At 55.3% G+C, this 11,185-nt stretch overlaps 5 protein-coding genes across 5 annotated transcripts; 2 read left to right on the forward strand and 3 right to left on the reverse strand.

The window, feature by feature from the left end:
- The first annotated feature begins 262 nt into the window (after positions 1–262).
- On the forward strand, positions 263–1,067 carry PHACADRAFT_247394 (uncharacterized protein). Its single transcript, XM_007390427.1, has one exon. The coding sequence runs from the start codon at positions 304–306 to the stop codon at positions 601–603; it is 300 nt and encodes a 99-aa protein (XP_007390489.1). The 5' UTR covers positions 263–303; the 3' UTR covers positions 604–1,067.
- Positions 1,068–4,381: 3,314 nt separating this feature from the next.
- Positions 4,382–5,360, reverse strand: PHACADRAFT_84426 (uncharacterized protein; the record flags this gene model as incomplete). Its single annotated transcript, XM_007390428.1, has 2 exons — positions 4,382–5,074; positions 5,133–5,360. Coding segments are annotated over 2 exons (921 nt in total), but the record flags the coding sequence as incomplete, so codon positions are not given.
- Positions 5,361–5,422: 62 nt separating this feature from the next.
- Positions 5,423–6,110, reverse strand: PHACADRAFT_247395 (uncharacterized protein; the record flags this gene model as incomplete). The annotated part of the gene is made up of 1 exon (XM_007390429.1): positions 5,423–6,110. A coding segment is annotated over exon 1 (236 nt), but the record flags the coding sequence as incomplete, so codon positions are not given.
- Positions 6,111–7,022: 912 nt separating this feature from the next.
- Positions 7,023–8,500, reverse strand: PHACADRAFT_247396 (uncharacterized protein). Its single transcript, XM_007390430.1, has 6 exons — positions 8,407–8,500; positions 8,303–8,342; positions 7,934–8,243; positions 7,822–7,877; positions 7,598–7,693; positions 7,023–7,529 (listed from the first exon to the last, which is right to left on the reverse strand). Exons 1-6 carry the CDS (start codon positions 8,438–8,440, stop codon positions 7,103–7,105), a joined length of 963 nt encoding a protein of 320 aa, XP_007390492.1. The 5' UTR covers positions 8,441–8,500; the 3' UTR covers positions 7,023–7,102.
- A 530-nt stretch (positions 8,501–9,030) lies between these two features.
- PHACADRAFT_156227 (uncharacterized protein) lies at positions 9,031–11,185 on the forward strand (the record flags this gene model as incomplete). Its single annotated transcript, XM_007390431.1, has 7 exons — positions 9,031–9,105; positions 9,162–9,586; positions 9,642–9,769; positions 9,824–9,988; positions 10,041–10,701; positions 10,751–10,961; positions 11,027–11,185. 7 exons carry the CDS (start codon positions 9,031–9,033, stop codon positions 11,183–11,185), a joined length of 1,824 nt encoding a protein of 607 aa, XP_007390493.1.

An 11,185-nucleotide genomic window follows, 5' to 3' on the forward strand; every position in this document is an offset into this window, starting at 1 on the left:
GGTGTGCCCTTCAAGGAGGATGTTTAAGTAGTCCGCAGACCATGGTTTGACGTCAAGGCTGAGGTAGGCAGAGCGGTTTCTCGACTGGCCTCTGTGGCCGCCGCACCTTCCAGGCCTTTTCCCGTTCCATCCACCGAATCCCACAGAATCCCGGACGGCGCCACACCGGCCTCCAAGGCGCTCGCACCCGCTCGCACTTTCCGGCGCCTTCTCCCCTCTTCTCCCGTTTCTCACGGCCCATCCCTCCGGCGTCTGTCCAGCCCAAAGCGGCGTCTCGCTGTTGTGGACGTTCACCAGGCCGCCATGCTCTCCCGCCAAGCTATCTCGCGCCTCGCCAGGCCGCTCACGCGTCTCTCTTCTGGCACTTCGGTTGCTGTTCCGCCAGTAGAGCCCAAGCAGGTCGCCCCGCAAGCACCAAACTACCCTACTACATGGTCCACTACCCAAGCACCCCGGCCCTACGGCCAGTCAGGCCCCCGTTTTGAACAAACCGCTATGGAGCTCCAGCCAAACCCTCTGAGTGCAATGCAGATGATTGCGGAGGAGCCCATTCGTGTCGTTCATGGCAGGAAGGCCGTCTGTGACGGGGGTACGCTTTCGTAAACTCGGCGGCATATCTCGACGCTAAACACGTCTACTCCCTAGGCGTTGGTCCCTTGGGACACCCAAAGATCTTCATTAACTTGGTATGCCTCCTCGTACATGTCTTTATGCTTTAATCTTACGCTTTAACAGGACAAGCCAGGTCCGCAACCATGCGGGTATGTCATTCAAGCTTCACCGCGTCCTCGTTCTAAATGTTTGCCATCTGGCCTCGTTTTCATAGCTATTGGTAAGCAATCTTTAAGCTCGTGCATCACTTCACGTCATGCACCATACTCACATCTCATGCACAGCGGTCTCCGCTACGAGCGGGCCCCTCACCACGGTCATGAACACTAAGTCCTCGTGTATTCTTCAGTTCATTACCTGGTTGTCCAATAGATCACATGCGGTTTCTCATGAGAGAAAGAACTTCGCTGCAGATCGTGCCAGAAATACCTTAGGGGGCCTCGCGGTATCTTGCTCCGAGCCTCCTCTTGACCAGTACGACACCCGGAGAGGCATTCGTTTAAGCTTCCATGGCTTTAGGCCTCCTTCTCCGCCGCGCACAGCTCACGTCACTGATGCCCACAGATCTAACATTTCCCCCGTCCCACGATCTAATGTCTTCGATGGCGAACGCGCTCATATACCCTCTTACGGCCGCCTCCTGTTGCGCCGCAGTCCGTTTCATGTCAGAGGATCTCTGTCGAAGATGCACCTCAGATCGGCACGGCCATGCTTCTCGCTGTCCCACTCCTTTTTCCGGGCTGGCAATGTCACATCTGATGGTAGACATGTCTCCTTGAAGCGACGGCGACTGAACAGCGTTGGCATACCTCGCAAGCTCAGTTGGGGCTTCTCTTTGTTTACACACATGTCGGAGATGTCCTTCGAATGCGCAGCGGGAGGGATGTGTACAAATACAGATATTCTAGGATAAATTTGCCTCGCCGCATCCAGTCCAGGAATACTAGGAGAGAGCGAATAGTGAGGGAACAGTACAATATGAACACAATCGGACAACGCTCAAGAATAGTTCGTGAGGGTGAGTCAAAGGGGCAAAGGAGCCGAGGCGTGGAAGAGCGAGACTGAGTCCCGATGTCACGGACGCGTACAAGACTAGCGGCGGCGCGCCAGATGCGTCTGCGAGCAGGATATACAATATATGCGTGTGCGAGAATGATGAGAGGACTGCCGTTTAACGATGAGGGTGCGGGAGTGCGACAGAGCGTGGACAGTGTTTGTGTGCGTGTGGGAGAGACGAGACCGCAGGCGAGAATCGGGAGTATGTACACAGGATGTTAAGACACAGGCCGGCCGTCGGTAGCGGGCAGAAAGGTGCGGGAACCCTGAAGCACATGCTTGCGAACTCCCCGGCGAGCAGACAGCAAATAGAAGCAAGTAAAAAATACCATCACCAGACGGCTCCGATGAAGAAATAGCCCGACATAAGTTAAAAACGGGATATGCGAATGATGAAGGAGTGACGTGTTGTGGTCCGGAATGCCGGAATCCTATAATGATATAGAAGGCAAACTGCGATGGAGACTGCGGAAGCAAGGCATACTAATTGTCGTCTCCTGAGATATCTTCCTCAGGTATGGTGAAAGACATTGGCGACAGAGGTGGATATTCGCCACCATCTGCTACCGCCTCCAGTTGCGAGAATGGCGGTAGTGAAGTGAGGCTCAGGGTCGGCCGCTCGGGCGAGCTCGAGAACGATGGCTGTCCATGAGGACCTGTAAGTAAAGCGGCGCCAGAAACAGCAACGATGACACGTACCACTTTGAAGATGGGATTAATGGCGGACTTCGGTGCCATACTGGGACTGGGCGGCCCATACACACCTCCCAGTGTATCGTAAGGGCTCTGTGGGCCTAGCTGGAACCCTGGATGCCTCGGTTGCGGTGGCGGCGATAACGGCGAAGACAGCTGGTGTTGTCTCGACGACCCGATACTCCGATTATCAACCGTTGACGTCCCTGACAGGTCCGAGTGCGAATTCTGCCAGGGAATGGGCGACGACAGTGAGAGCATGTGCATCGGCGGTGGCTGCGGCGAGCCGCCATCAGAGATAGATGATGAGTCGACAGATGCCCGGAGGTGGAAGTCGTTCGCGAGCTGCTGCTCGAGCGAGAATGAAGTCGAAGAGCGCCCTGATGTGGAGAAGTCGTCCGCGGCGCTACGGAGGGAGTTGACCGAATGCATGCGACTCATGCCCTGTGGACCCAGACGGCTCATGCGACCTGGTCCTGGATCGCTGTCCACTGTAGCCAAAGAGATGACGGATGCACGACCATGTAAGTCTGAAGACATTGAGTGATCGTCGTCAAAATCTCTCCGCCTCGCCTTGCGCAGACGTCCGCTCTCGCTTTGCCGGTCGACGCGGGTGGACGTACTCTCCTGGGCACTCGAGATGACAGGTGACGCTGAGGACCCCACGTAGCTGCCCGATGCAGCATTGATAGTAAGTCTGCTTGAGCTGTAGTTCTGTGCTTGTCGTATGGGTCCTGGGCCGCTGGATGCGGGCTGTTTCCCCTTGTCCCGAAGAGCAATTCGTCCGCCATGTGGGCCAGACATCCACTCGTGCTCACCATGGCGCGTAACCAAAGCCAGCCGCTTGTCAATGACCGCCCGAGCCTGCTCGCGCTGCATCTTTTCCGCACGTAGACGGCGCTGACGCTCCGCTTCCCTCTGTACCTCCTTCGCCACGCGCTCTTGCTCCTTCTTGCGCTGCTTGGCATCCTCAGCGTTGTACGACTGGGGCGGCGGGCGCGGAAGATCGGCGGCAGGGGAGATCTCAGACAAGGATCGGCTGTCCGTACTGCTCGATTCCCGCCGTTTGAGGGAAGGTGGCGTGCTCGCTGACGCAACGCTCTCCTGTACCGGGGGAAGACTCTGCTGATGGTTTTTATCGCCATGCCCGAACATACCCAAGCCCCACCTGCTGTGCTTCTTGCCAAAGCTGAGCGAAGACAACTTGGAAAACTTGTTGCCCTGTACGTGGGAAGGTGTTGTGGTTTGCATCGGTTCTGGTTCCGCGGGCGGGCGGGAAGGGTACTCTTGCGCCATAGGAGATGTCTGTATATCCATTGGATGGTGTGAGGCCGTGACGTATTGCGCTGGAGCGGAAGACTCGACCTGAGGAGACACATCCATAGCATCCCAGTCTGCAGCGTGTGCTTGGCCTTGCTGCAGCCAGCCATTAACACGATCGGTACCATCCGCATACATGCGACCGTCCCGTGGCGAATAGACAACATCACCAGAGTACTCCGAGGGCTGCCGTGAAGACTCGGAAAGTGAATGCGAGTGTGCCGAAGCAAAACCTGAATCATAGAAAGACGATCGGTGGGTCGATGAGGCACCTGGTATATGCGTGGCGGGAATCTGGATAGTAGGCGGGTGCATCTTCGGGTTCCCGTTAGGGTGTGAATGCGACGGAGGTATGCTCCGCGGCGCGATCGATGGAAGAGAGACATTGGAGTTTGTATTCGAATGAATGCCGTTGACAATGCCTCTGCGCGCTTCCACCCTGCAGGGTAGCGCTCCCTGGGTTTGCGGCGGCTGTGCAGGAGGACCAGGCGGATCATTGAGAGAGGTCGTCTGCTGCAAGTAGGGATGCTCTATGCACTGCTGACTTGTCAATCGAATGTCCGGATCGTACTTGAGCAAGTCGACAATGCAGTCTACGAGAGAAAGTGGAACATTGCGCTCGAAGAGCGAGTATATGTCCCTGGGAGGAGCCTAAAGTCATTCGTACGATGAGCTGTATCATCTAAAAGGTAAGTTGAGATCACCTTACCTTCGGGAACTGAAAGCCTATGTTTCTCGCCATCCGTACACCTCTCGGCCATTGCCCACCGCCGTGAGGCTTACCTCGCTGGTTCATGCCATAGTCTTCTACAGGATCTCCTAGCAGCTCGCAAATCCTGGCGACCTGGTCTATCTCCGTCTGCCCCGGGAAAAGAGGTCGAAGATTGACCAGCTCCGCCATAATCGTGCCTAACGCCCACATATCCACCGGGTTGGAATAGTCTCTGCTCTTCAGCAACACCTCCGGAGCACGATACCACCGTGTCGAGACGTATTCCGTATATGGTGGTGCGCTATTGGTCTCGCGCGCTAGACCGAAGTCCGCCAATTTGATGATCACCACAACGTCCTTCTCAGGAGGTGCATTTGGAGGGGCATCTGGAAAGACGGGGCGATAGTCGTACAGCCCCGTCGTAGTCACAAGGAGGTTCTCTGGTTTCATGTCGCGATGGAAGTAGCCCGATGAATGAATGTGGTGCAGGCCCTGCACGACTTGTCGGAAGATCGACGAGACGAGACCGCCGGCCAACGGTTTGCCTTTTCGCGTCTTGATTAACTGGTAGAGATTACCCTCCATGGACTCAAAGACGAAGTAGAGCTCCTTGGTCTCCGGTAGAAGGAAGAAGTCGTAAAGCGGAATAATATTAGGATGATATGGTATTGCGCGCAGAGACTGAAGGCGCCGAGGTTAGATCACCGATGCGTTCGGATGGCAAGCAAACATGACGCACCTCCAGCTCCTTGAGTCGCTTGCATTCGTCCCAACCACCTTCCCATCGCTTCTTCATTCTCTTCACAGCCACGAGCCGCTTCTCAGCGTACTCCGGCCGTGCACCTGCACCGCACTGCATAGCAGACACTGGTGTATTGGGCGGTAGCGTCCCGTGCCAATCGCACAACCAGACCGTACCAAAGGATCCATCTCCAATGACCTTGAGAGGGGTGTACGAACGAAGGGAATCTATGACGAGCGGATCAGTGGACCGTGGTAGCCGAGGACAACATCAAGCCTTTGGTGTGGTAAAGTGTGATTACTCACTGCTCTGCGAGCCGCCGACGACGAGCTGGTCGTTCTCGACGGTGACGGAGGGTATTCCGAGCACAGTGATGGTCTCCCTGGGAGGGTGCAGCGAAGGGTTGCGGTGCGTCTGAGACCCATTCTGCGAGGAGCCGTTCGACAGGATATTCTGACTATGTGGGACGTTGTTGGCATAGCCGTTCTGAAGGACATGTGTGGGATGGTGGGCCTGTTGGACATGGTGTTGTTGCATGATATGGTTCTGCGTCGCATCGCCCAGGATTGAGGAGTGAATTAGCGGCAGCTTGGCAAAAGCATTCGACGGAGGCAAGTAAAGTAGATATTAGGAGGCGACCGTCGACCTGCTACAATCTCGCTGTGCTGGCGGAGCGGCTGCTCGCTGTGGGCGATGGTGGGGGAAAGGAGAGGGATGGGGGACAAGACGGGGACGGCGAGCAGAAGGCAGAGGAGAGGCGAAGGGAAGCAAGCGTGACCGAGAGCGCGGAATCCTGAGTTTGTGCAACAACACACAAGCCGAGTTCGATCAAATAGACGCTTCCCAACACTTGCTCCCGGTCATTCCACAAAATTTCGCTCACAGTACAACGTTTCATGCTCAGGCTAGTCTGGTTCCGGGAGTCCTTGAAACTGAGGTATCCACCACAACAGCTCGCAATAATCTGTTCTCGGTCCCGCCAGTGCGCGATGGCACTGTTTGAGGGTTCAAACACGGTCAGATGGCTTGCCAGCTTCGACGGGTGGGAGAGGGTCGGCAAAGCTCGCGGAACTCCTGTTGGGATAAGCGGTCCATCGTCGCCCTCGAAAAGGCATGGTTCCAATCCCTTGTCGATCGGCATCCTGCGAATCTACACCAGCCCGGGCGACAGCATGACCAAGTCTGATCTTCGTTTCTGCTGCAGCTCGGGACAAACATGCTTTGCGGTTTCTCGTAGTCTTCTCGCCGGCTCACCCGATGTTGTACGAACCATCTCCAACAAGTTTCCAAGAGAGTATCTAGGCGATTTCGTTTGACGTCGTTTCCGTTGCCCCGCACACTCGTCGCCCAGATCCCGGTAGAACCGTTAAGCTAGCTGGACTTACCTGTTACGACAATGCTCGTTCGCACGCGGCACAACTGGCGGTCATACGAAACCTCCATCAGTGCACCTTCGCCAAGCATATCTTCATACGTGTCTCTCTTACGCATCCGATAGAGTACTGATCGGCCGTCAAAGAGCCTATCGACTGCTTGTCTGCCGCACTCTCATGACACCCTACGCGCGAAAGCAGCCTGACCGCTCGACACAGGACTTACACCCTACAGCACACCGGCTGTCTGGACAATCTCCGGCTTATGTGCGTTCCAAATCCCTTGGCCTGGAGCCGTCTCGAACGGCGATGTTGCACCGCCGCGCAGTTCGCCTCACCCAGCGTTTCTTCTACCGAACGTCAGCACCCACGCTAGAACAATGCTGTGCAGCACTAAGAGGCTGTCCGCGGCCGCCCACGAGAACGAGACTGAAATTGCTATGAGCGTTCGCCGGGAAGCTTACGAGCCCGACTATACTGAGCTGCTCGTGGTAGGCTCGTGCTATGCGCTTGTACAGACGAGATGTCTATGATTGGAAATATACGTTGTACATTGATGAACCTCACGTTACACGCCTTCTCGCCCACCTTTTCTCAATACGGCACCTCGTTGAACAGCTTTGAGACACTTTCCCCATTGTGGCTCCGTCTAATAACTTCTGCGAGGACGTTGCCAATGTCGACGACCTCGATCTTGGGGCATCTTGCAGCATTTTCCTCTTGAGGTAGTGTGTTCGTCACCACCAATTTCTCTAGGGTGCTCTCGGAGACGGTTTTCAATGCGTTGCCGCTAAGGATGCCATGAGTAACCAGGCCAATTACCCTTGCAGCGCCTGCCTCGGAAAGATGGGAGGCAGCAAGACAGAGAGTTCCACAGGTGTCGGCCATGTCGTCTACGAGGATAGCGACCTTGTCCTTCACGTGTCCAACGAGAATCATCCGCGAAACCTCATTGGCCTTCTTGCGCTCTTTGTGGAAGAGGGCGAAGTCGACTCCTAGACGATCTGCAATCGATGTTGCTCTAGAGACGGGAGGGATCACATGAGTAACAGCCCGAAGGCAGCGGAAAAAGTGCCGACGGCAACCTACCGCTTCGCACCTCCAGCATCGGGTGACACTATGACAACGTTTTGCAGATCAAAGTTGTTGCGGATATATTGGATGGCTGACGGCTCCGCGTACAGCTGGATGACGTAGCGATGCACGTGTATGAAAGGTCAGCAGACGAGATGAAAAGACCAGCCACTCACGCTAGAAGATGGAGCGGAACAGTGTGAACATTCGCCTCGATTTGACAAGGAGACGAGACTCACTTGTCCACTGGAACATCAAAGAAGCCCTGTATTTGCGACGCATGTAAGTCCATTGTCTACGCGCGCTGTCAGCATGCATGGTCTTCGGTCTTGAAGGGAAGGCAGAACTCACGATGACATGGTCACAGCCCGACTTCTGCAGCATGTTGGCCACAAGCTTAGCAGTGATGGGAGCCCGGCTCTTGTCTTTCTTATCCTGCCGCGCATACGGGAAAAGGGGGACTACGGCCGTGATTCTCTTTGCACTAGCGATCTTGCAGGCGTGAATCATTATGCAGAGCTCTATGAGCGAGGTATTGACCTGCCCGCAGCCCGTGTTGATGATGTAGACGTCATCTTCGCGCACTGACTCTATGATGCGTACATGGCTCTCGCCAATCCCACTTTTCGTCACTTCGGCGCGGCCGAGTGGGACACCAAGCCTAGGAGATCGAGTCAGTGCCGACCGCATAGCACAAAAGCAGGCCTTCAACGATACTACCTTCGAGCAATGATCTCTGCAAGCTCGGGGTGGCTGGTGCCTACGCAGCATGTATAAACCCTGAGTTCAGTCATGGCATCGGCAGCGAGTGCAAGCGTACATACCGGAGAAGATTTTTATTCCATTACCAGTGAACATTTCAGAGACAGTCCATAAAACAATAGGGTGAAATAAGGATAGGATGTGGGAGAGAATGGGAAGAAGAGGAGAGGAAGAAGAGCTGCCAGCGGGAGCGAAGGATATTTTACGAGCGCCCATCTTCTGATGCGGGCGCTACTACACAGTTGCGCATCTTCTGATGCGCCATCCAGTTTCACCGTAGCGCGCTTGTGTGGTGATGCGCTCACGTGTCGGGGCTCCGGGTTGGAGGGTTGCAAAATCGTGCAAAATTAAGTATTTAAAGTAAACTAGCGGCCTTCAAAAAGCTAAAATAAATATATTCAGTTACTCGATCGAGTAAAACTAGTCTGCGGCGAGCGAAGGTAGCGGCAGCGCGTCGACCGACGCTTGCGGCGCGCAAGGCGGGCGATCCCGATCTTGCGGTCTCGGACAACTCCGGTGGCGACCCGGGCGTGTACGGTGGCTAATGAAACAGCTACCATACGTCATACGGGCGTCCGTGCGCGACGCGCATCAAAGGTAGATGGCCACTCGAGCCGTGGGTGCGAGTCGTCTGTGCGGCTCAACGAGCTCGGTAAGAATTGGCCACATCAAGTCGTTAGCCACCCATGCTCCTACACAACGTGAACATCCTCTGCACCTGGCTAGGTCTCTCATGTGGATTCATCACGAGGTTTTTCGACGTTTGTCCCTTCGTAGAGCGCTGCAACGAGCTGTCGGCTAAGACTGCTGAACACAGCCGTCCCCTGGAACCTCAGGATTCCGGCCGTGTCGTTGCCTACCCACGGATAAATGTTGGCCTTCCGATGCTGTGTTTGCTGCATTGGAAAGTCAACTCTCAGAAAAACTCCTCGCTCCTCTGCCACCGGCAAAGGCGTGTTACTCCTCGCTGGAATCCGAAGCGTGCAAAGAGGCGCAGCGTTTATGGCTAGACGGCTGGTGGCGGGCGAACCAGTCCGGAGCAACGCAGAACTCCAATTTTGCAACATATGTCTCACCCGATGGCGACATCGAGGCATGCTATCTTAACACGACGCTGGGACATCCTTGTCGTTGGGGCAGTACTCCGATCATAGGTGTGGACACACGTAGCGTCGAAGACATTCAGTTTGCGGTAAATTTCGCAGCTGCTCATAACCTACGCGTCATTATAAAGAATACCGGGTTAGTACACGGTGCATTTGTGTCAGCAGAGCTAAAGCTCGCCTCGCTTCCGCAGGCACGATTATCTCGGCCGCAGCACGGCCCGCGGCGCATTTCTCATTTGGACGCACCATCTCAAGAATACGACGTTCCACTATAGGTTCAGACCCACTGGCGCGCCCGAGTACGTTGCCTACTACAATGGTACAGTGACTTTACTAGATTGCTGCGCTTGCTAGCTCAATCCTAGAACATCAGTGATAACGCTTGGCTCTGGTGTTCAGTGGCAGGAAGCATACAATGCTGCATTTGTCCATGGCAGAAGCATTGTAGGCGGTATCACTCCCGGTGGGACGGTCGGTGCTGCAGGCGGCTGGCTCCAAGGAGGCGGCCACGGCATTCTGGCCCCCCTTTCTGGTCTAGGTAAGTGCTCCTCGAAGTGACCCCTGTGCCATTTTTTTTTTACTCTGGTCAGGTGTTGACAATGCTGTCGAGATATCCATCGTTACCTCGGGTGGCAAGTACCTCGTTGTGAATGCGTACCATCACTCGGACCTTTTCTGGGCTCTGCGTGGAGGCGGTGGTGGAACATGGGGCGTCGTCGTTTCCGTGACATACCAGACGTACCCTTCTGTGCCTATCCTCTCCGGATTGTTCTCTGCATCCATCATTGCCTCGCCCTCAAATGCTTCGGCTACACCGAGCCCGACTCTCGGAAAGCTCTTCACGGAGCTCGTTCGCGTGACAACGGCCTGGGCCGATAGCGGCTGGTCCGGATACACGGAAATGTTTTCTATCGGCCCCGGCCACCACACTATTCGACTCGTGCACATTGCGCCAGCCACAGCTGGATGGGCAGCGGTGCCCGTCATGGAACGGTTCTACTCTTTCGCTCGACAGTTGGCGGCAAATTCGTCTGTGGAAGACGGCGGTGCACTTCACGTGGACCTGGCAGCAATCACCCCATTCCCGTCTTTCGGTGTATGGGAGAGAATGCTCTTCCATGGCGAGACCGAGATGCTCGGCGCGAATGTTGAGATTGGATCGAGGCTGCTTCCCCGAAACCTGCTAGTCAACAACCAAACCGAAGTCGCCGACACCGTGTTGGGTCTAGATCACGCATTCGTTGGATTCTTGTGAGCCGCGTTCTACTATGGAATTGCTTGGGTCCTTACCCTTCTCTAGCATTGTTGCGGGAGGTGCTGTCAGCAAAATAGACCCATCCACCACCGGTCTTAACCCAGCGTGGCGCGAAGCCTTGATTCACGTCGTATTCGGTTCCGGCTGGCCGGAAGGAGCTTCGGTCGACGCCATAAACGAGGTTCGTGCAAAAATTAAGAAAGGCGAGGCGGCGTTCCGCACATTGACGCCTCAAGGTGGCGCATACTTCAACGAGGTGAATAGTCTCAGGTGGCGAACACTCGACGCTAGGCCCTCACCTATTGAAACCACACCTACTAGGCGTCTCTATATGAAGCCGATTCTAAGTACGAGTTTTTCGGTTCGCACTACGATAAGCTCCGGGCTATCAAGAGGATTTATGACCCCATCGATCTCTTCGTCGTGCCAGGCGGAGTAGGTTCCGAGGAGTGGGACGCAGATCTTTACTGCCGTATCTGA

Source organism: Phanerochaete carnosa, assembly GCF_000300595.1.
Source record: "Phanerochaete carnosa HHB-10118-sp unplaced genomic scaffold PHACAscaffold_1, whole genome shotgun sequence".
Taxonomy (NCBI): domain Eukaryota; kingdom Fungi; phylum Basidiomycota; class Agaricomycetes; order Polyporales; family Phanerochaetaceae; genus Phanerochaete; species Phanerochaete carnosa.